The sequence below is a fragment of the Aquarana catesbeiana genome, linkage group LG01 (assembly GCF_042186555.1).
Source record: "Aquarana catesbeiana isolate 2022-GZ linkage group LG01, ASM4218655v1, whole genome shotgun sequence".
NCBI classification, from domain to species: Eukaryota; Metazoa; Chordata; class Amphibia; order Anura; family Ranidae; genus Aquarana; species Aquarana catesbeiana.
The window spans coordinates 516,548,373-516,573,180 of NC_133324.1; the positions used below are offsets into that span (position 1 = coordinate 516,548,373).

At 44.0% G+C, this 24,808-nt stretch overlaps 1 protein-coding gene across 2 annotated transcripts in view; it reads left to right on the forward strand.

Moving 5' to 3' along the window:
- Nucleotides 1-24,808, forward strand: part of PALM (paralemmin) — a 117,214-nt gene that overhangs the window by 88,296 nt on the left and 4,110 nt on the right. For both annotated transcript variants that reach the window (XM_073594045.1, XM_073594046.1), the window contains exons 3-7: nucleotides 2,364-2,444; nucleotides 3,504-3,634; nucleotides 8,153-8,273; nucleotides 22,473-22,494; nucleotides 22,611-22,670. In XM_073594045.1, the coding sequence (XP_073450146.1) occupies nucleotides 2,364-2,444; nucleotides 3,504-3,634; nucleotides 8,153-8,273; nucleotides 22,473-22,494; nucleotides 22,611-22,670 (415 nt within the window). The remainder of the gene's footprint in view (nucleotides 1-2,363; nucleotides 2,445-3,503; nucleotides 3,635-8,152; nucleotides 8,274-22,472; nucleotides 22,495-22,610; nucleotides 22,671-24,808) is intronic.

The following is a 24,808-nucleotide window of genomic DNA, read 5'->3' on the forward strand; positions in this document are numbered from 1 at the left end:
ATATCCTTGCAAAAGTATTCACCTCCTTGGCTTTTTACCTATCTTGTTATATTACAGCCTTTAGTTCAATGTTTTTTTTTAATCTGAATTATATGTGATGGATCAGAACACAATAGTCTAAGTTGGTGAAGTAAAATTAGAAAAATATATACATAAAACTATTTTTCAGAAATAAAAAACTGATAATTGGCATGTGCGTATGTATTCACCCCCTTTGTTATGAAGCTCATAAAAAGCTCTGGGGCAACCAATTACCTTCAGAAGTCACATAATTAGTGAAATGATATCCACCTGTGTGCAATCTAAGTGTCACATGATCTGTCATTACTTATACACACCTTTTTGAAAGGCCCCAGAGGCTGCAACACCTAAGCAAGAGGCACCACCAACCAAACACTGCCATGAAGACCCAGGAATTCTCTGAACAAGTAAGGGACAATGTTGTTGAAAAGTACAGGTCTGGGTCAGGTTATAAAAAAAATATCATAATCTTTGATGATCCCTAGGAGCACCATCAAATCTATCATAACCAAATGGAAAGAACATGGCACAACAGCAAACCTGCCAAGAGTCGGCTGCACACCAAAACTCACGGACCGGGCAAGGAGGGCATTAATCAGAGAGGCAGCACAGAAACCTAAGGTAACCCTGGAGGAGCTGCAGATTTCCACAGCAGAAACCGGAGTATCTGTACATAGGACCACAATAAGCCATACGCTCCATAGTGTTGGGCTTTATGGCAGAGTGGCCAGAAGAAAGCCATTACTTTAATCAAAAAACAAAATGGCACATTTTGAGTTTGCGAAAAGGCATGTGGGAGACTCCCAAAATGTGTGGGGAAGGTGCTCCTGTCTGATGTGACTAAAATTGAACTTTTTGGCCATCAAAGAAAATGCTATGTCTGGTGCAAACCCAACACATCACATCACCCAAAGAACACCATCCCCACAGTGATACATGGTGGTGGCAGCATCATGCTGTGGGGATGTTTTTCAGCAGTCAGGACTGGGAAACTGGTCAGAGTTGAGGGAAAGATGGAATGGTGCTAAATACAGAGATTAACTTGAGCAAAACCTGTACCACTCTGTCTGTGATTCAAGGCTAGCACGGAGATTCACCTTCCAGCAGGACAATGACCCCAAACATACTGCTAAAGCAACACTTGAGTGGTTTAAGGGAAACATGTAAATGTGTTGGAATGGCCTAGTCAAAGCCCAGACCTCAGTCCAATAGAAAATCTGTGAGTCAGACATAAAGATTGCTGTTCACAAGCGCAAACCATCCAACTTGAAGGAGCTGGAGCAGTTTTGCAAGGAGGAATGGGCAGAAATCCCAGTGGTAAGATGTGGCAAGCTTATAGAGACCAAAGCGACTTGGAGCTGTGATAGCTGCAAAAGGTGGCTCTACAAAGTATTGTCTTTAGGGGGTGAATAGTTATGCACATTTTCTGTTATTTTGTCCTATTTTGTCCTATTTGCTGTTTTCTTCACAATAAAAAAAAAAAAAATCTTTAAAGTTGTGGTCATATTCTGTAAGTTAAATGATGCAAATCCTCAAACAATCCATGTTAATTTCAGGTTGTGAGGCAACAAAACACCAAAAATGCCAAGGGTGAATACTTTTGCAAGGCACTGTATATGTATGTATTTTTTTGATAGGAATGTATGTACATAAAACAATTGAAAAATCATATATATTGTTACCACTGATTGTAATGTTAGACAATGACTCCCACATTACTTTTCTGTGTATTAAAAAAAGTAATGTCCTGCTGTGAGTAAGGATCTTTAATGACCGACTTGTAATGCATTTGCTTTTTTGTGGACCTTTTTGTCTACCTTACGGAAATCTGGTGCACACCAATCTGAGTCTTGAGTAAGTAAAACAGAATCCCCCTAAATAAACACATGAATGAAACAATAAAACTGTCCTCCCACTATCCCTCCTTTATCACTTTTAAGCACACTGATTTATTTTTTTATTTTTGTAATCAAGTCATATTTATGTATATTGTTAGAGCCTGGTGGTTGTTAATCATGAAACATGATTAATAAAAAATACACAGGCAGGGGATAAAAGTTTGAATTTACACTTTCATTTTGGTCTGCAGGCAGTCATAAATGCAATATCACGTTTTAGGAAATTAATCTTTTATGGAGTGAGAACACCAGCAAACTAGTGCTGCAGGCATGCCCACCATCCCAGTTATTATCTCATTGAAATACATGATTATACAGACTTAGGTGCATGCATATGATAACAGTAAAGAATTTTATTTCCTATAAAAGTAACACATTTGTATTCACTTTTGTAATATGCATCATTCCTTATAGAATATTGTCATATATTTACATTTATCTCAGGAGAAAAGGCGACGTCAAGTTGAAATTGAGAACAAGAGACGTCAGTTAGAAGATGACCGAAGACAACTGCAGCATCTTAAGGTAAATCTGTTATTTTACTTATGATTATTATTATATAGTTATTATCTATAAAACTATTATGTATGGTATGCATTTAGAACCTCAATTTTAGTTGCCATGATTTCTGGGCCAATATGAATTAGAGCTATTTATGCCAGACTTTTAACAATCCCTGGTTTTGCTAACCTTCCTGTTGCTCCCCCACTGTCCCCCGAAACCATAAATGGCTTACGTAAGCTCCAAGCTGGTAACATTGTAAAAAGTCCAAAGCCTTCCAAATCTACCATTATTGCTAGATTGGTTTAGTTATCAAAACTTTTTTTTACTATTACTACAGTCCATAACTTTCACATAGGGGACTTATGCCCCATACACGCTCGATGGGAGCGTGTTGTCGGAAATTCCGACCGTGTGTGGGCTCCATCGGACATTTTCCATCGGTATTTTCGTCACACAAAATTTGAAATCTGGATCTCAAATTTTCCGACAACAAAATCCGTTGTTGTAAATTCCGATCGTGTGTACACAATTCCGATGTACAAAGTTCCACACATGCTCGGAATCAAGCAGAAGAGCCGCACTGGCTATTGAACTTCTCGGCTCATCGTATGTGTTGTACGTCACCGCGTTCTTGACGTTCGGAATTTCCGTCAAGATTTGTGTGACCATGTGTATGCAAGACAAGTTTGAACCAACATTGGTTGGAAAAAATCCATGGATTTTGTTTGTCGGAATGTCCGATAGTGTGTACGGGGCATAATCCTGTTCCTAGGCTTGCCCCAGGCAGTGATAAACTATAAGAAATTTACTGGGAGATAGAAAGACATTGAGGTCTATAGTGAAAATTACATCACAGTGAGGGAAGCCAATAGCATGTGACCAGTAAAGGGGTTAGACATTTTTTTCTATGTTGGACCACTTGTTCTGAAGATGCAATATATTTTTATTTTATTACTCTTTTTGTTTTCCTTTGTTTTACCTTTTTTGGTTGAACTTGAAATTTCAATGTAGCTATGTATTTTTATCAAACTGTTCATAATATTTCCTTCTCCTAATTCAAATCTCATTGTCTATATTTAGTCTAAGGCTCTACGAGAGCGCTGGCTTCTTGATGGAGCTCCAGCTTCTACCCCTGAGGAAGATGAGGCCACAAGAAGACAGATGCAAGAAGATGAACTGAAAACCCGGGAGCTTGAGGACAGTATTCAGAGGTATGGGATTTCTTAGCCTTAAACAAATATATAAAAAATACAAAATCACAAATGTATGTCTGCATAATAATTTGAAATAAGTGAATTATGCAATTTTTATTTTGATATAAACAGGGGAGTGCACATAATCGTAAACTGAAAACATAAGAACATAACACATGGCAGCACATTGATTTGTTGTGCATTTAGAATAAACAAAAAAAAATAATTCAGTATAACTTTTTGAGAGTGCATAAAAAAAAAGAAACAAAACTTATTCAGACATCTACTGTTTTATGGCTAAATACAGGGTATTTTTCTGATGACTGATGAGTGAAGTATCAGAAGATGTTGGAGGAAGCCTATAAATAAAAACTCATGACATCTATGGTCATTGAAAAGAGCTTAGTGCATTTAGCACTAGAAATATACATTGGACATTAGTTTGCTGACTATTGCAGTGCATTTTCATTTACGGCTTTCAATACCACTTATACGCCGATGACACCCAAATCTATCTGTCTACTCCTCACCTCACTCCTTCTCGCATTACTAACTTACTAACTGACATATCAGCATGGATGTCGCACCACTTCCTTAAACTAAATCTCTCTAAAACTGAGCTATTAATATTCCCCCCCCCCCCATTGCTCGTGCCCCCCTCCATGACTTTTCCATCAAAATCAACAATGCAACCATCAGTCCCTCCCCTCACGCCAAGGTACTAGGTGTAATCCTAGACTCTGACTTGTCATTTCATCCTCAAGTCCAATCGTTGTCAAAAGTTTGTAGAATTCACCTCCGTAACATCTCTAAAATTTGCCCGTTTTTAACAAATGAAACCACCAAGCTCCTCATTCACTCCCTTGTTATCTCTCGCCTTGACTATTGCAACTCCCTTCTCATTGGCTATCCCCTCTTCAGTCTATCATGAATGCTGCTGCCAGACTTATCCACCTTACCAACCGCTCAGTGTCTGCCAACTCTCTTCTCCAATCCCTACACTGGCTCCCAATCACCTAGCGAATTAAATTCAAAATACTAATCACAACATACAAAGCCATTCACAACTCTGCCCCGAGCTACATCACTAATCTTGTCTGCAAATATCACCCAAATCGACCTCTCCGCTCTTCTCAAGACCTCCTACTCTCGAGCTCTCTTCTCCTCCTCCCATGCTCGTCTCCAGGATTTTTCCAGAGCCTCTTCTATCCTCTGGAACTTGCCACCTCCACTTGCCACTATCCTCTACTCTTGCTACCTTCAGGCAATCCCTGATAACTCATCTCTTCAGGAAAGCCTATCACGTCTCCAACTAATCTTCTACCACTTCCACCAGCTCATTCTCCACAGTTACAGCCTTTTGTACCACCTGCCCCACCCTATTAGATTGTAAGCTCTTCTGAGCAGGGCCTTCTTAATCCTCTTGTATTTTATTGTATTATAACTGTATTGTCTCCCTTTTATATTGTAAAGCGCTGCGTAAACTGTTGGCGCTATATAAATCCTGTATAATAATAATAATATAATAATTTGAATCATGATCTAAAGGGTTGCAAATTTTGCAATTTGTGCATTGAAGGAGCTTATCTTCATTTATACCCCATTTAATGGCAACAATCAAGCTATAATGAGGTGTCACCTTCATCCTGAGAAAACTGGTATCTTCTGGTAGACCCCTCCAATACCTTTTGTCCTGAGGCTTCTATATTAGGAGGCATGTCAAGTGTGGGTCAACTTTTCATTTAAATTAGAAAACCTGCTCAACACATAAAATGTTTTACAGTATGTTATAATATTCTGAAAGATTAATGTGATTTGTTTACAATGTCATTTTTATTGATACTGTAGCTTTTAGCCCCCGTTCATATTGGAGCGACTTGTCATGCGATTTGACAAGTCAAATCACATGACAAGTCGAACCTATTGCTGGCAATCACACTGTTAAAATTGGTGTCGACTTTGCTGTGCCACATGAATTTGAAAAAGTAGTACATGCGCTACTTTTGGTGATTTCGGGTGCGGGTTGAATAGGCATCTGTGCATGAGGATGCACGGATGTCTTCCAAGTCACACCCAAAGTCGCACTGACATGTGGCATTGAAATAGCCCAATTTCAGATTAAATCGCACAAATTCAAAGCCGCATTTAATGTGAACAAGGGCTTAGTGTATTACTAACATTCTCCCACTGCTCACGCCAACTGTCTTAAAGCGGATCTCCAACTATTAGTGAAGTTCAAATCATTTGTTTGGACTGAGCTGGTGCAACACTCATTTCTTAACGGTATTTATGGAGGTAGCCATGGTTGTCACACTTTGCCACACTCTAGACTTTTAACATGTCTGCCTTTGTTTATTTCCATTACATGGTGATAGAAGTTTACATAAGAAAGATACTGTTAGGCCCCTTACACACGGGGCAAGCTCTCTTAGAGTCCGCCTGCTCAGCGGGGAAGCTGTCCGCTGATCCCTGCTCTGCAGGGAGATGGCTGGTCTGTGCCCTCTCCGCTTATGCAGAGTGGACACAGACACAACTCGCTCTCCTCTATGGGCAGTCGGATGTAAACAGACTGCCTGTCCATTTACACCCGACTGCCATCCAATCTGATCTGCCAGACCGATTCGGAACAGATCCCCATCTGTCTGTTTTTACCGAACATGATTGGATCTGATGTCGGTGGGTGTCAACAGACATGTGTTCATTGACACCCGCTGCTCTATAGAGGAGAATGGAGGGTCCAATCAGGTCCGCCTAAATAACTAACAGGCGGACCCAATCGTTCTGCCCGTGTGAAAGGGCCATAATTGTGCTTCATCTTTCAGTTCAGCTCACAAGAAGTGATAAGATTTTCTGGCAAAATCAGCAGGTTTTTTATGTACTTCCTAAAAATTTTCTTAGCCTAAAAATGAAAATGAATGCAGCCACCATATCTAAGGACAGTTAGGGTTCAATACAGGGGGCGGCCCGTCCATTAAGGGCGCACGAGTGCCGCCCCCTCTGTCACGCCACCCCCTATATGACTAATGGATAGATTCATGCGTTGCGCCTGAATTCCAGCTGCGGGGTGTTTTTTTGAAGCACCTGCCTAGAGCCATAGGCTCTAATAGGCTTTAAAAAAGGTGGATTTGGAGCGCAGAGAATTGTGCTCGCAGTCCACCCAGATGTGTTAGAAAAGCAAATGAATATTTGCTTTTCTAACACTGAACCACCTCTCCGCCAATCAGAAAGCGCAGGTCTAATACCCATCACCTGATTGGCTGAAGGCACAGGCACCCCTATTGGACGCCTAGCATAACGGAAGAACAGAAGAGGGGGAGGCATGGAGGACACAGGAGCCGTCCCACAGCTCGCCGCCGTCATCCGCTGCCTGACCCGCCAATAAGATGGGGTAAGTGGCAGGCAGACAGTGGGCGGGCGGGGGTCACAGTGGCGGCATTTGATGGGCACAAGTGGTGGCATTTGATGGGCTTAAGGAAAGAAAAAGATCCTGGACGGCCACACACCATAGAAGGCATCTTTATTGATATGAAGAAATAAAATCCAAATGCAGTCACCTCATGTACAGGGAGGAACAGGAAAGATAGCTAACATGTTTCACTCCCCATCATGGCACTTATTCATATCAATAAAGATGCCTTCTATGGTGTGCGGCCGTCCAGGATCTTTTTCTTTCCTCGAGCTTGTGCAGAGCCAGCACCTGTGAGTTCTATTAAGGCGGGTGTCTTGATGCGGATTTGAGAGATTGGAGCGGCAATCTTTTGCTTATTGCATTTGATGGGCACAAGTGGCTGCATATGATGGGGCACAAGTGGCGGCATTTGATGGGCACAAGTGGCGGCATATGATGGGCACAGGTGGCTGCATATGATGTGCACAAGTAGCTGCATTTGATGGGCACAAGTAGCTGCATTTGATGGGCACAAGTGGCTGCATATGAGGCACAAGTGGCTGCATTTGATGGGCACAAGTGGCTGCATTTGATGGGCACAAGTGGCTGCATATGAGGCACAAGTGGCTGCATTTGATGGGCACAAGTGGTGGAATTTGATGGGGTACAAGTGACGGCATATGATGGGTACATGTGTCTGCATATGATGGGCACAAGTGGCTGCATATGATGGGCATAAGTGGATGCATTTGATGGGGCACAAGTGGCTTCATATGATGGGCACAAGTGGCTGTATTTGATGGGCACAATGGCTGCAATTGATGGGCACAATTGGCTGCATTTAATGATTTTTTTTTCAGTAATTTTCAGTTTGTTTGCGTCCCCCAAAAAAATTTTGAGCACCAGCCGCCACTGGTGCAATATATTACATTTTTTTGGTACAGTATCGATAATGTTTCTACTATAAATATAAGGTGCATGTGTAATTTGACCTGCTGCTACTATTTATTATTTCATGTCTAACTGACCAAAAATGATATACATTTTTTAGAACCTGATCAATATACATTAATTAAAAAAAACACTATACTTTGTATTTAAATAACATAGTTAGTTTCCTATTAAATAAACTCTTTTGTCTACTTCAGGCTGGAGGGAGAAATTGAGTTTCTGGAGAGTGGCTTGTCCAGCACATCCACCAAAGAGAGCCTAGCAGAGGAGATGGCACATTCAGAACCTGAGAACCAAGACACTGTCAAAATCCAAAAGGTGAGCCTCTACTTGCAAAATAGTCTCTGCAGCTTGCTGTGGCTAGCGATGTGTGCAGATTGGGATGTAAGATATGGCTGATAGTGGTTATCTGCGGATATCAATTGTTTATCAATTGTGTATTAAAATCTTAGTACAAGCACTTGTAAACATATGCACAGTCCTTCATTAATGTAACAGAATGCTATCCAGTATGTTAGTCTTTTATTTCTTTGTACAAATCATAATAGGATCCTCTATAACCAGGAACCGAGACTTGTTCACATATCTAACTTTTCACAAGCCTGTGTTGTCATTGCAATAATGCCTGGCTTGGGAGATAACACTCACATGCGCAGCTGTAGATAATGGAAATTTTATTACCTTTAGCTTTTTACCCATTATAAATTAACCAATGTGAAACATAACTACATAAATGGTCATGTCCATATTTTTGTGCATCAAATTTCTTCTTGCAATGCTATGTGATTAACTTGTGTGAGGGCCCAGTCATGGCACTTGCTTTAGGCTGCATTGATCAGTGCAGGCCTAATGCAATAAGAAGTCAAAATCCACTGTTTCCAGCAGGCTCAGTTTGCATCAACACAAGACGCTGGGTCAAAATGGACCATGCTTCATTTAAATGCAACACAAAGAGCTAAAGTGAAGCTTTTTACCCACTCCCACTTCCGGGTAGGATCGCTGTGGCGATCTCCAAGCATTTCCTGCCCCTCCTCTTTCTCCCCGCTACCTTCTGGGACACACACAGGTCCCAGAAGACGGCGGGACCATTCAGAAAGCGCAGCTTGACTCACGCACGGGCAGTAGGAAACCAGCTGTGAGGTCTGAAGGCTTCACTGTCGGTTTTCCTTACTTACAATGCCGACGCCTGCATCCGAAGTTGATTGACGAATTGGCTCAGGGTGCCAACATCTTGAGATCCCTGGACAGGTAGGTGTCATATTAAAAGTCAGCAGCTACATTATTTCTAGATGCTGACTTTTACTTTTTTTTCCACACTGGAGTTCCTCTTTAAGCTTTGACATTATAACCTGGAAGCTGAGTGGCTTCTATGCAGAGCTGCACCAGATTTTGCACTCTCCAGTTTTAGTAAATCTCCCGCTGCATATCTGCACAGTGTCCTGTGACCCCACCCTCCACTATCAGCAAGAAGAGATGCATGGTCACATGACAGAACTTTGTAACCTTGTAAAAAGGGTGAGACAGATCATTTCTGAAACTAAGCAAACAAAGTTATGGTGTCTGCATAGTTATAACTGTATTAGAAACTGTCTATTACATTGTATGTTCACAGCTACTTTAAAATATGGAATGTTATGCTGTACAAAAAGATTACTATAACTGGGTTTGTTTTCTATAGAACAGTCATTCCTAAGTGTGTATCATATACCACCCATCACAGAATGTGACAATCATTTTTCCTTATCTTATAACAGTGATTTAGTGCTTCGGGACATGTTCAGACTGGCTGAATCATCCCTACAGGCTGTCATGCATAGTAGTTTTGAGTTCCTGTCCTTTCTCTGCTTGGCACCACAGAGGCTAGGCTTGGAAGTTAAAGCAGTATTAAACCCAAAAGCAAACATTTATCATATTGCTGCTTACCTAGTCTTAGATGTAATGGCTATGTTATTTTTTCTTTATGCTATCTTTCTTTCATTTTAAACTGGTGATCCAGCCAGTAAGTCTGTTGTTTTTCAAAAGAACAAGCTCTCTTCCAGATGTATTAGTTTACAGAGATTAGACAAACCATTTAACACTGGTACAGGTGGTCACAATGATCATGTAAAACCTTTATCCTAAAAGGGTAAAAAACTGTTTTCTGTAACTGCTTGTAACATATTAGCTGGAGTCTGGCTTCAGTTTGTTAATGGATTTAAGTCTATTAGCACATTTAACACTACCCTCCCTCGTAGACTGACCATGCTGCTGTCCACTGTGCCCCCTGTTCTTATTCATCCAGAGTAGAGGATCTCTAATACAGGAGGTGTTACTGGCAAGATCAGCAGCTGGCAACAGCGAGAAAAAAAGCCTAAAAAAGGAAAACTAATGCATTCACCATATCTAATGATTGGTAAGCTGTAATATATTTCATATTTGGTTTTGGGTTTAATACCGCTTTGAGCTTTCATCTCCAGGCTACAGACCAGTAACAACGGCAGCCACTAAGAGTGGCCATACGTGGTTATTTTATTTTATTGTTTTCATTCAGTCAGCAGGCTGAGCAAAAAACTATCCAATTCCTCCATCCACACAAATGAGGTGAATGAAGGAATCCCCACCGCCAAGACATTGTAGGACATTGCTGTCTGGCTTGGCCAGAAAATAGTATTTTCAATGTAAATACATAAGATAGCTGGTTGAGTGGAGCTATGTCTCCTCTTAGTAATAAGTGAGCTTACATTAAAGTAATGATAGAAAAACATCTCGGCAGTGTGTGGGCATCAGGCTGTACAAAACACTGACAATTATAGTAGTAATAGTAGTAATAAAAGTCTTCCCTTTGCTCAGTAATTATAATACTGCCCGATAATAGGCATACGTGACAAATGATCATTCTGGAGGTTGGCATTTTGCAGAAACCCACACACTATGATCATTATTTGATGTTTTGTAATTTAATACAAATTTTGCATTTTTGTTACGAGCACTGTGTATGTCATGGGTTGTGGGTGTCCTCCCTTTATTAGTACAGCTTGTTGCACAACTCACTGGCTAGTTTCCAGTATTTTTTTTTTCAATACGGCTGTGATTCCTTGGCCCAGCAACCTTTTTTAAAGTCTTTTTGTTAATAAGTGAGTCCTTACCTAGCAAGACTTTTTAAAACACTAGACAGGATAATTTGTTGGGGGCACTGGTGGCTTTCTGTTAGTATGATTGGTGGGGTCTTTTGATGCTTTTTCCCCCCAGCACCATTCGTTTACAGTACCCTCTGTAATTCCTATTTGTGCTGGAGACCACACTGGACTGGTTGTGGGTAGGTGGGTGGTTGTCTGGACGAGTAGGAAGGGATCCCTACAGCAGGTTGTGCTCAGTCTTTGATAATGGTAATGAAACCTCTTGGGGTTTGGGCTGCTGCCTTTGTGGTACAGCCGTATGGGTGGCTTGATGTACTTGTCACTACTTTCAAAAAACACCTTTTAACCTATCTTCCGATTCTTTTTTTAGACCCTGAGTTCTCCTTCCTTCCTACTTTCTCAACTCTGTAATTCCTAGGAACAACGAATGATGGCATAAATACATCGCTTGCTGTACTGGGTGGAGTTGGGAGTCTGAGACTGCCAGTCTGACCCACAAGTTTACTGTATGCCGATTGATTGACAGGTCAGACTCCTGGTTAGGGATGAGCTTTGTGTTCGAGTCGAACCCATGTTCGACTCGAACATCGTCTGTTCGGTCGTTCTCCGAATTGCGAAGGATATGGCGCGTCACGGCCCATAAATCACTGCGGCATCGCAATGCATTGCTGGCTGATGATTGGCCAAGCATGCACTATGACCCGCATGCTTGGCCAATCACAGTGCCGCCTGTACAGAGAGCTGTAATTGGCCAAAGCCAGGGTGGCTTCGGCCAATTATGGCTCAGGGGGTTTAGTACACGCCCCGCACTATATAAGACCGCCTGCACGTCGGCCCTGTGTAGTGTTTTCCGGCATTGAGAGACAGAGACAGTGTCATTTGATTTAAGTTAGATAGATTAGGCAGGACAGTCAGTCAGTTAGCTGCACTTACAGTGTATTGTGTATATATATGCATCCCAGGTGTTGTGTATATATATATATATATATATATATATATATATATATATATATATATATGTATACCGTATTTATCGGCGTATAACACACGCCGGCGTATAACACGCACCCCAAGTTTAGGAGAGAATTTTAAGGAAAAAACTTTTAGGAGGGAAGTTTAAGGAAAAGAAACTTACATTAAAATGCCCATCAATGCAGCCTCATCAGTGTTCATCTGCAGCCTTGTCAGTGTCACTGCAGCCTTTTCAGTGTCAGTGCAGCCTTGACCCAGTGTCCATTGCAGCCTTGTCAGTGCAGCTTCGCCCCAGTGCAGCCTTGTCAGTGCAGCTTTGCCCCAGTGCAGCCTTGTCAGTGCAGCTTTGCCCCAGTGCAGTCTTGTCAGTGCAGCTTTGCCCCAGTGCAGCCTTGTCAGTGCAGCTTTGCCCCAGTGCAGTCTTGTCAGTGCAGCCTTGCCCCAGTGCAGCCTTGTCAGTGCAGTCTTGTCAGTGCAGCCTTGCCCCAGTGCAGCCTTGTCAGTGCAGCCTTGCCCCAGTGCAGCCTTGTCAGTGCAGCTTTGCCCCAGTGGTCAGTGCAGCCTTGCCCCCAGTGTCCATGCCTACCGCCGCCGCCGCTGCCATACACATAGCTGCATGTAGTTTTAAATATGGCGCCGCGGAGTTCGGAGGGACTCGGCGCCGGCGGAACTGAACGAACGCCGCCAAGTGTATTCGGCTCTTTCCGGCGCCGCTCACAGTCCCGCCCAGTCCCGCCCTATGATGGACATAACACAGGTCCAGTGGCGGGACTGGGCGTGACTGTGAGCGGCGCCGGAAAGAGTCGAATACACTCGACTATGTGTATCTCGGCTCTGTGATTTTGGCGGCGCTCGTTCAGCTCTGCCGAGTCCCTCCGAACTCCGCGGCGTCATATTTAAAACAACTCGCTATGTGAATGTCAGTGGCGATCGCCGCCAATAGCTCACAATTAGTGGGGATCGGCGTATAACACGCACCCACGATTTTCCCCTGATTTTAAGGGGAAAAAAGTGCCTGTTATACGCCGATAAATACGGTATATACACTGTATTTAGTTTATCTAGATCTGTTCTTGTTATTCTCTTCCTATTGACAGGCAGGCAGGTGTTGTTACAGTATTTACAGCTACCTGAAGAAAATTGCTGGTGTTCTTCTGATCCTATTAGTACCACAGTAAGGCAGCTACAGTATTTACAGGTAGTGTAGTGCGTCCTCTGCAAAGTGTTCAGCTAAAGCTACCTGTAGAAGATTGGTGGTGTTTTTCTGATCCTATCACTACCGCAGGCAGCTACATTATTTACAAGTTAGTGTAGTGCGACCTCTGCACAGTGTTCAGCTAAATCTACAAGTTAGTGTAGTGCGACTTCTGCACAATGTTCAAGCTAAAGCTACCTGTAGAAGGTTGGTGGTGTTTTCCTGATCCTATCACTACCGCAGGCAGCTACATTATTTAAACGTTAGTGTAGTGCGTCCTCTGCACAGTGTTCAGCTAAAGCTATGAGTTAGTGTAGTGCGACCTCTGCACAGTGTTCAGCTAAAGCTACAAGTTAGTGTAGTGCGACCTCTGCACAGTGTTCAGCTAAAGCTATAAGTTAGTGTAGTGCGAACTCTGCACAGTGTTCAGCTAAAGCTACCTGTAGAAGATTGGTGGTGTTTTCCTGATCCTATCACTACTGCAGGCAGCTACATTATTTAAACATTAGTGTAGTGCATCCTCTGCACAGTGTTCAGCTAAAGCTACGAGTTAGTGTAGTGCGACCTCTGCACAGTGTTCAGCTAAAGCTACAAGTTAGTGTAGTGCGACCTCTGCACAGTGTTCAGCTAAAGCTACCTGTAGAAGATTGGTGGTGTTTTTCTGATCCTATCACTACCGCAGGCAGATACATTATTTACACGTTAGTGTAGTGTTAACTCTGCACAGTGTTCAGCTAAAGCTACCTGTAGAAGGTTGGTGGTGTTTTCCTGATCCTATCACTACCGCAGGCAGCTACATTATTTACAAGTTAGTGTAGTGCGTCCTCTGCACAGTGTTCAGCTAAAGCTACCTGTAGAAGGTTGGTGGTGTTTTCCTGATCGTATCGCTACCGCAGGCAGCTACATTATTTAAACGTTAGTGTAGTGCGTCCTCTGCACAGTGTTCAGCTAAAGCTACGAGTTAGTGTAGTGCGACCTCTGCACAGTGTTCAGCTAAAGCTACAAGTTAGTGTAGTGCGACCTCTGCACAGTGTTTAAGCTAAAGCTACCTGTAGAAGGTTGGTGGTGTTTTCCTGATCCTATCACTACCGCAGGCAGCTACATTATTTAAACGTTAGTGTAGTGCATCCTCTGCACAGTGTTCAGCTAAAGCTACGAGTTAGTGTAGTGCGACCTCTGCACAGTGCTCAGCTAAAGCTACAAGTTAGTGTAGTGCGACCTCTGCACAGTGTTCAGCTAAAGCTACAAGTTAGTGTAGTGCGACCTCTGCACAGTGTTCAGCTAAAGCTACCTGTAGAAGATTTGTGGTGTTTTTCTGATCCTATCACTACCGCAGGCAGCTACATTATTTACACGTTAGTGTAGTGCGAGCTCTGCATAGTCTTCAATTAAAGCTAGCTGTAGAAGGTTGGTGGTGTTTTCCAGATCCTATCACTACCGCAGGCAGCTACATTATTTACAAGTTAGTGTAGTGCGTCCTCTGCACAGTGTTCAGCTAAAGCTACCTGTAGAAGGTTGGTGGTGTTTTCCTGATCCTATCACTACCGCAGGCAGCTACATTATTTAAACGTTAGTTTATTGCGTCCTCTGCACAGTGTTCAGCTAAAGCTACCTGTAGAAGGTTGGTGGTGTTTTCCTGATCCTATCACTACCGCAGGCAGCTACATTATTTAAACGTTACTGTAGTGCATCCTCTGCACAGTGTTCAGCTAAAGCTACATGTAGAAGGTTGGTGGTGTTTTCCTGATCCTATCACTACCGCAGGCAGCTACATTATTTAAACGTTAGTGTAGTGCGTTCTCTGCACAGTGTTCGGCTAAAGCTACGAGTTAGTGTAGTGCGACCTCTACACAGTGTTCAGCTAAAACTACAAGTTAGTGTAGTGCAACCTCTGCACAGTGTTCAGCTAAAGCTACCTGTAGAAGATTGGTGGTGTTCTCATACTAATAATACTACAGGCAGACAGTTGATTTTGCTAGCTGCAGTATATATATATATATATATATATATATATATCCCAGCTTAGTGCAGCTACATCTCACTGCAGGCCATTAGTATGTCTGGAAGGCCAACAAGGAGATGCAGACAGTCACAAGCCAATAAAAGAGGGCAAGCAGGCTCTGTGTCTAGAGGCAAGAGTGCTGGTCGTGGACACGGTGCATCCTCATCAGTGGGACATGCTTGGCCTTTTTTTCGGCAGCTGGCCGTGTTGAGCCGCAACATGCGGAAGACTTGGTCGAGTGGATGACCAAGCCATCCTCATCTTCCTCATCCTCTCTCACCCATGCTCAGGGTACTTTGTCTGGCAAAGCAGCTGCCAACCCAGCCTCTTCCCTCAGCTCAATGGAATCAGTCGCTCCTTCCCTAGCCCCACCATGTCCTCCTGAGGAGTCCCCCGAACTGTTTGACCACAGTGTTGGGTACATGCTCCAGGAGGATGCCCAGCGTTTTGAAGGCTCGGATGATGGCACTCAGCTAGAGGAAGGCAGTAACGTGAGCCCAGACAGAGGGGGTGCCCAAGAAGGACAGCAATCTGGCAGTCATGTTGCCCCTGCTGCAGCATACTGCCAGGTTTGCTCCAGTGATGAGGAGGGAGGGGATGATGAGGTCACTGACTCCACGTGGGTGCCTGATAGGAGAGAGGAGGAGGAACATCACCAACGAGGCAGGATGCCCTCCAGGGGCCAGCTTAAGGGCAGCACACTGACTGCATCACACCGCAAAGCTCCGCCTGTGCAGGGTGCTGCTGTCTCGGAGCGTTATTCCAAAAGTTCTTTGGTGTGGGCCTTTTTTGAGATGAGTGCATCAGATCGCACCGCTGCTATTTGCAACATATGTCTCAAGCGTATCTCGCGTGGCCAAAACATCTCCCGCTTGGGCAACACATGCTTGACCAGACATATGTTGACCTGCCATGCAGTTCGTTGGCAAGCGTACCTAAAAGACCCACACCAAAGAACAAAGAGGACCTCTCCTTGCTCCTCATCAGCTAAGATCTCCAACCCCACTATACCTTCAGTCCTCTCTGAGACCTGCACTGAGAGGAATGAAGGTGTAGAATTAGGTGTGCCACAGCCAAGTACTTGTGGGCAATCTGCTATCGGTACACCGACGTCAGATTGTACCAGGCAAATTTCCCTGCCCCAGCTGCTGCACCGCCGAAAGACGTTCGCTCCCAGCCATCCACATGCCCAGCGGTTGAATGCTAGCTTGGCAAAATTGCTAGCACTTCAACTGCTACCTTTTCAGTTGGTAGACTCTGCCCCCTTCCGTGAGTTTGTGGAATGAGCGGTTCCTCTGTGGCAGGTACCCAAACGCCACTTTTTCTCACGGAAGGCGATTTCAGCTCTCTACCGGCATGTGGAAGGCAATGTCCATGCCTCGCTGGACAGGGTGGTCAGCGGTAAGGTGCATATTACTGCTGACTCATGGTCCAGCAGGCATGGACAGGGACGTTACCTAAGTTTCATAGCACATTGGGTGACTCTGCTGGCAGCTGGGAAGGATGCAGGACAAGGTGCAGTAGTGTTGGAGGTTGTTCCGTCACCACGCCTCCAAAATCCTACTACTGGTGATTCTGACACACCTCTCTCCTCCACCCCCTCCTCTTCTTCTTCCTCCATGGCCTCTTCCTGTGCTTTGTCCTCGGAACCAGCGGTGCTCCGTAGGCATTCAAGGGGCTACGCAACTACGAAGGCCAAAAGATGCCATGCATTGCTTGAGCTGGTGTGCTTGGGGGACAGGAGCCACACTGGGGCAGAGGTTCTGTCAGCTCTGCAGGGGCAGGTTCAGAGGTGGTTGACGCCAACTTAAGGCAGGAATGGTGGTTTGCGACAATGGCACCAACCTCCTCTCTGCCCTCCGACAGGGACAAATGACCCATGTGCCCTGTTTGGTCCATGTCCTTAACTTGGTGGTGCAGCGGTTCTTGGGCAGGTACCCTGGCTTACAGGATGTCCTGAGGCAGGCCAGGAAAGTCTGTGTGCATTTCCGCCAGTCATATAATGCCAGTGCTCGGCTGGCTGACCTCCAAAAGGAATTTAACCTGCCCAAGAACCGCCTAATCTGTGACATGCCCACCAGGTGGAACTCAACGTTGGCCATGCTGCAGCGGCTGCACATGCAGCAGAGGGCCATCAATGAATACCTGTGCGACTATGGCACCAGGACAGGGTCAGGAGAGCTTGTTTTTTTTTCCCCACCCCACGTGGGTCATGATCAGGGATGCATGCACTGTCCTGTCACCATTTGAGGAGGCCACGAGGATGGTTAGCAGTGACAGTGCATGCATCAGTGACACTGTCCCCCTTGTCCACCTGTTGGAGCACACGCTGCGTGGAATAATGGACAGGGCACTTGAGGCAGAACAGAGGCAGGAAGAGGAGGACTTCCTTAGCTGTCAAGGCCCCCTTTATCCAGACAGTGTTCCTGCGTGCCCGCCGATCACACAGGAAGAGGAGGATTGTGTCAGCATGGGGGTGGAGCCTGGCACTCAGCATCAGCAGCAGTCTTTAAGGGATCATTTACAGTCCCAAGAAACCCATGGACTTGTACGGGTTGGGAGGAGGTGGCTGCGGATCATGTCGTCCTTAGTGACCCAGAGGACTGACCGAATGCCTCAGCAAACCTACGCTGCATGGCCTCCCTGATCCTGCAAAGCCTGCGGAAGGATCCTCGTATTCGTGGTATCAAGGAGAGGGATCAATACTGGCTGGCAACCCTCCTTGATCGACGTTACAAGGGTAAGGTTACGGACCTTATCTTGCCGTTGCAGAGCAGAGGATGGAACATCTTCGGGAGGCCTTGCAGAAAGGTCTGTGCAACGTGTTCCCAGAGACTGGGAGGTTACAAACTCCTGTTCCTGGACAACGTGTTGCTGAGGCTTTGGTCAGTCAAAGAAGGAGCGGTGGAGAAGGTGGCCGTCTGACTGATGCATTCAGACAATTTTTTAGTCCGCAGCCCCAAGGTATGATCAGTTCCAGCAACCATTGCCAGCGTCTGTTTTACATGGTGCAGGAATACCTAGGGGCGAGATCTGACTTGGACACCTTAACCACCAAAAATCCTCTGGGTTACTGGGTCTTGAGGATGGATCACTGGCCAGAGCTTGCACAGTATGCAGTTGAGCTACTGGCCTGTCCTGCATCCAGCATTCTTTCGGAACGCACATTCAGTGCTGCTGGAGGTTTTGTAACCGATCACTGGGTGCGCCTGTCCACCGTCTCGGTCGATCGATTGACCTTCATAAAAACTAATCAGTCTTGGATCACCACCAGCTACCAAGCACCTGATGCTGATGTAACCGAATAATTTTTTTTGAAATGTCAGATCCCTTCAAGACTGCCTATGCTGATGCTGAGTGACTATCCTGTTATGCTGAGTGACTATCCTCTTCCTCCTCAATGATCATGCTGATAGCTTGTAAGAATATTTTTGGTTCTAGGCGCCGCCACCAGTGGCTAAGGCCCAATTTTTCAGCCCCTGTTTAACAGGGGCGTGTAATTACAATTTTTGATGCAATATTTTGCAAGGAGGGTTCGTTGCTGCACTCAACTAGAGTATTTGTGAGGGGTTGCAGTGTTCTGGCACCAGCACCAGTGCCTAAATCCCAGTTTTTCAGCCCCTGTTTAACAGGGGCATGTAATTACAATTTTTGATGCAATACTTTGCAGCAGGCTTGTTCCTGCGCTCCAACTAGAGCAGGGGTCTCAAACTGGCGGCCCTCCAGCTGTTGCCAAACTACAAGTCCCATGAGGCATTGCAAGGCTGACAGTTACAAACTTGACTCCCACAGACAGAGGCATGATGGGACTTGTAGTTTCACAACAGCTGGAGGGCCACCAGTTTGAGACCCCTGAACTAGAGTATCTGTGAGGGGTTGCAATGTTGTGGCACCAGTGCCTAAGGCCCAATTTTTCTGCCCCTGTTCAACAGGGACATGTAATTACAATACTTGATCCAATATTTCACAGCAGGGCCCGTTTCTGTGCCCACCAAGAGTAACTGTGAGGACTTACAGTGTTGTGGCACCAGCACCACCACCAAAGGCCCAATTTTTCTGACCCTGTTCAACAGGGGCATGTAATTACAATTCTTGATCTAATATTTCACAGCAGAGCCCGTTCCTGCGCCCACCAAGAGTAACTGTGAGGGCTTACAGTGTTGTGGCAACACCAACACCTAAGGCCCCAATTTCTGCAGAGTGTATAGGGCAGGCCCCTACTTTCAACATCCAACTTACAAACGATTCCTACTTGCAAACGGAAGGAGACAACAGGAAGTGAGATGAAATCTACCCCTAGGAAGGGAAATTCTCTCCTGTAAGAGTTAATATGGGAAAAACGTGTCTCCTCTTCACTGATGCTTTATCACCAATCCTTGTTTCACTAAAAACCCCAAATTATCAAAAAACATTTGTCATTGGGACAGAAAGTGAGGTGAAATCTTCTGAAGAGGTGCACAGACAGTAAAACAAATGTCACAGGGATGATAACCCTTCCCTATGTTTTCCAAGAAGCTTAAAAATAGATTTTTTGGCTGGAGCTACACTTCAAAAATGTACCAGTTCAAAATTACAAACAGATTCTACTTAACAACAAACCTACAGTCCCTGTCTTGTTTGCACCGCCTGTATACTGCTGTTCAGAGGGCCTGGGGCCCCACGCCTTTCCTTTTTTTAATTTGGGTGCGGGGTTCCCCTTAATATCCACACAAGACCCAAAGGGCCTGGTAATGGACTGGGGGGTACCCATGCTATTTGTCTCACTGATTTTCATCCATAATACCGGGACCGGACATTACATCAAAGCCATAAGCAGTTTTAAATGACTTTTATTCCTTTAAAAATGTCATTTTGTGCAGGGACTGTTCTAAGCACGGGAAACACGCGCCACTTTACAGGCATACTATAGACACCCCACAGGTATGATATTTAAAGGAATATTTCACTTTTTTTTTTTTTTTTTTTCACTTTAAGCATCATTAAAATCACTGCTCCCAAAAAACAGACGTTTTTAAAACTTTGTTTTGCATTGATACATGTCCCCTGGGGCAGGATCCGGGTCCCCAAACCCTTTTTAGCACAATATCATGCAAATTAGCCTTTAAAATTTGCACTTTTGATTTTGAACGTTTGAGTCCCCTTAGACTTCAATGGGGTTCTAAAGTTTGCACACATTTTCGGTCCGTTCGCAGGTTCTGGTGCGAACCGAACTGGGGGGTGTTCGGCTCATCCCTACTCCTGGTATATTTGTGTGTATGTATCTGTGGTCCTTCAGGGATCTCTGTTTATTGGGCACATATTGCCCAGTGAACGTGCACACCCAGCACACTATCTCTGTGTAAGGAGCATACAGTGAGCTATTGCAGCTTGTATTACTTTATGGAATTTTCTTTCCTTCAACCACGGATTGAAGAAAACAAAATTCACCAGGAGCAAAGAGAAGTGAAAGCAGTAGAGAAGTACAGATCTGCCCCCTGCCTGCTTCTTCTTGTAAGTGTCTGTCCAAACACTCATCAGAGGGAACCTACTACTACTACTACCACCCTTCTGCTCAGCTGGGAAGGGAACAAGGCAGCTTCTCTGGGCTAAGTCTCTCTTTGGTAAGTTACTATATAGATGCCATATAGACGCACCGTCAGACCAGGCAGCGATCTGCTGCTAATACTGGTGCCACATTGTAGTACAGATATTGGTTTTTTAGGCACAAAAACTACAACATTCTTGCAACAAAATAATAATTTGTGATTTTTGCCACACGTGTTGCAGATCTTTCTCAAAATAGGTGCACTATGTTGTTTATTTGATGCATATCAAGTGAGCATCACATTTGCGCCAAAAACATGTGAAAATAACAATAGGGCCCACTGTTTTTTTGCCTGCTAACATATGTTTTCTCTTAACGTTACCTACTGTACCTGTTTACGTCAATTGTTTTTACTTAGTATTGCTTCTGCATGCTGCCAACTATCCCTGGAATTCATAAAGAGTGTTGTACACTCTTTAGAATTCCATCACACCTCCGCAGGACAAATATTGGTGCTTGTGTCAGATTCATGTATCTGTCAGGGACAGTTACATTAATTTCTCACAGGAGGCAGGCACTAAGGCCCATGTTTCAGTAAAGTATTTACAACACTTTTCTGGCAGGAAAGTCCTTTTGCAGTTCCAATGGGTGGTGGCAGATTCGGGTAGTTCCTATTACTGCAACCTCCTACTGACATTTCCTATGATCGTGGGCGCCACCTAGTGACCATAATGCTGTATTTTCCTGAAATACCTCAATAAGGTGACATCTTACTTAAAACCAGTGGCGGCCCGTCCATTAGGGGCTGCCCCCCCTGCCCCCCCCCCCCCCCCCAGCCATGCTCCAGCCCCCTGATCTAAATACAGGGCGCCGGACGCATGGATTCCAATGGCGGGGGAGTGTTTTTTTGAAGCACGTGATTAGAGCCAGAGGCTCCAAAAGGGTAGTTTCGGGGCAGAAAGCACTGCACCCGATCCCACCCAGTTGTGTGACAATAGCAAATGAATATTCGCTATTTTCACACTGATCCTCCTCCCGTCACCGGATTGGCCTGAAAGATGTTGTGATCTGATTGGCCGACAGGAGGAGGAGGGCAGAGAGGCTGGGGAACCGAGACACGCCCACCCGAAGCGCTGCCCGCGAGATGGGGTAAGTGCTGCCCCGACTTACTGACTGACCAAAGGGGGAGGTGCCGCCTGTGACCCGGCCAGTCGAACGGGTGGGGGGCTTCAGTGCTCTCCGTGACCCATGGATTGTCTGCCACACCCCCAAAAAACAGCCGCCACTGCTTAAAACTCAGATTACTGGATCAACTCTGTCACTCACAAAAAAAAAAGAAATATCTCATTGCCCCTTGCTGTGGGATCTTCTGCGCCAGGTACAGACCAGTGAATCACACCACTGCAATTAGATTTTAAAGAACCCCACCAAGCCTCAGTTGTCCTTATTATTCCCAGCTGCAGCTGTCAAAGGGCTGTGACACAGGTAGCATTATCCCTATTTTGATATATAGAATTAGAATTTGATCCAGGAGTTCTTCCTTTATCAGAGGCAACCACTTTTCCTGTATTTCATTATCTTCCTGTATAATTTGCCAAAATTATTTTGATGGTTTCATTTTTTCTGATACGTTAACCTAATGTTAACTTCCCTTTCTGATGAACATGCAAGGATAAAGTATTCATTCACTCTTTTATTTTTTTTTCAGACCGTAGTTCATGCTGCCAGGGGTAAGTTCAGTTTGCTTTTCTTTTACATGTGGCGCATCATTAAATTTATGTGTAAAGGCAAATAATTGCTTTGCCAGTTGTTCAGCCTAAGCAGTATCAACCTTCTATGTCCTCAGATCAGAATGCTGTACAGTCCCCGGCAAAGAAGGCAGATAGTCCAGATATGATGAGAGCAGGTGAGTTCCAGGGTGGTTCACAGCCAATGTTTTGGCACCTTATTCTATGCTGGGCACCCCTTGGCTTCCACAGCACCCAGAAAAAAAGGCATGGCTGAGCTTTACTTGCTAATACCGACCTAGTGAAGATGGTTAGCACTTGAATTGGTGGTATAAGCAGTGATGATCTGCAGTAATATATAGCAAGCAGTCAAAAGTGAATGCACTGCAAACTGGCAAGTAAAAGAATTCTTAGTGTTTGCTATCTGTTACTGCATTTTGTGGTTTATGCCTTCTATTAGAAGACAGCCTTTCCATAGCAATTGTAATAACACATGGCAAGACTCCACTGCCACAAAATTAAAGCAAAATTCACACATACTAAAAAATACCATGGCACTTCATTGCTAACTAACATAGTATTAAAGTGTACCTGTCATGCCATGTTTCTGTTGTTGATGCATTTGGACTAGATTGGTAACTATATTTGGTACCTTTTAATAATATAAAAGCAGAAGAAAAGAGTAGTGGGACTTTAAATGAGGGCTGTCACTGCAAAAAGGTAATGCATAAGGTATAAGATATTATAATTTTATTACAACTACTAAGATATGCAAAAGAGCTCACATATGAACAGAAAATACACATACATATAAATTACATAATGCTTAATAGAGATATTATACATAAATGTGACCACGGACCATTATATGAAAAGTAGATGATATGCCAAACTTGACAAGGCACCCTAAAAAACTCTATGTGTTTCATGGCTCTTGACCACTCATCAGGAGTTTGGTGCAAGGATGAACTATGAAAAATAAATACACAGAGTGTACACTATCTGATATTTTTTGAATACTACCCTAAAATATGTTTTAATAATAACATACATTGACAGATGAGGACAGTGCACAAATTAAGTTTCTGTTCTAGTTCTTCCTTACACAGTCATTGCTGTTCAGATAAACAGCAGTTTACTATATATTATCAAAGTGTCTGTTGATCAAAAGTACTATCTACTTACCTGGCTCACTCCTGTACTGCCTATATCCTCTGCTGGCCTTCCCCCCAAAAAACTTGTGGGTATGGAGAGCACATGCCCATAAAATTCCCTCTGGCTCTCCACAATGCAGCATTGGGCCTGAGTAACCAATTGCCTGTAGAGGTTAAATAAGCAGCAGGTTGGAAGTCTCAGTCTGCATGAGCTATTGGCAGCGAGGACATCAGGGGTTACATATTTACATACAGTAGTTAATCTGGTTGAAAAAAGACACTGGTCCATCCAGTTCAACCAAAAAAAATTAATAAAACACACACACATGAATAGAAAACCTCCATATACACTATCCTATACCCACACTTGATCCAGAGGCAGGCAAAGAAACCCCAAAAAAGCATAATCCAATTTGCTCCAGCCAAGGAAAAGATTCCCCCCGATCCCCCAAGAGGCAATCAGATATTCCCTGGATCAACTTTACCTGTAAAGTTGGGTCTAATTACCATTGTAATAGTGGTAAATAGGAAAAAAAAGTTAAAAAACATGTACCTAAAATAGTAAAATGCAGTATAATGAAACAAAGCTTAAAAATTTGGTGAGCTCATAAAGATTTTGATTGCCCCTGGTAATCCCCCGTTAAACTTGGTAGAGTCAGCTTTGTTCCTATCCTGGGATTAACAATAGTGTTTCATTTAAATAAGCCTGGCCATCTGATTGCCTGCTCCCCCAAGAATGATTGGTCAGGGGTGTTTGACCCCACTAGGAGAAATACATTTTTTTACTGGATTTGGCAAGGCTATTTCCATACCTATGGGTACTTTTAGGGCACCCATTCATAGCAAGCAAGGCAACATTTTCCAATATGGATTATGAAAATCAGGCTTTTATCACAAAGATGGTGGAAAATCTGTTTGCGAGCAGGCACAGATTGTTGCTTTTCTATGGGGAAAAGGGAATGAAGCATTTCACTGAAATGGAGAGAAGATAGCAGTAAGTACCAGCAGCAAAAAGCAGAACAGACTTATACCCAACTGCCATTCCCCATTCTACTCAGTATGTGGAATATTGACAATATTTTGAATATTCTGGCTGCCCTAAAGATGATTATTAAAAACTGTTATTGTGCTATTATGGGCAAGTGACAGGTACTCTTTGCATT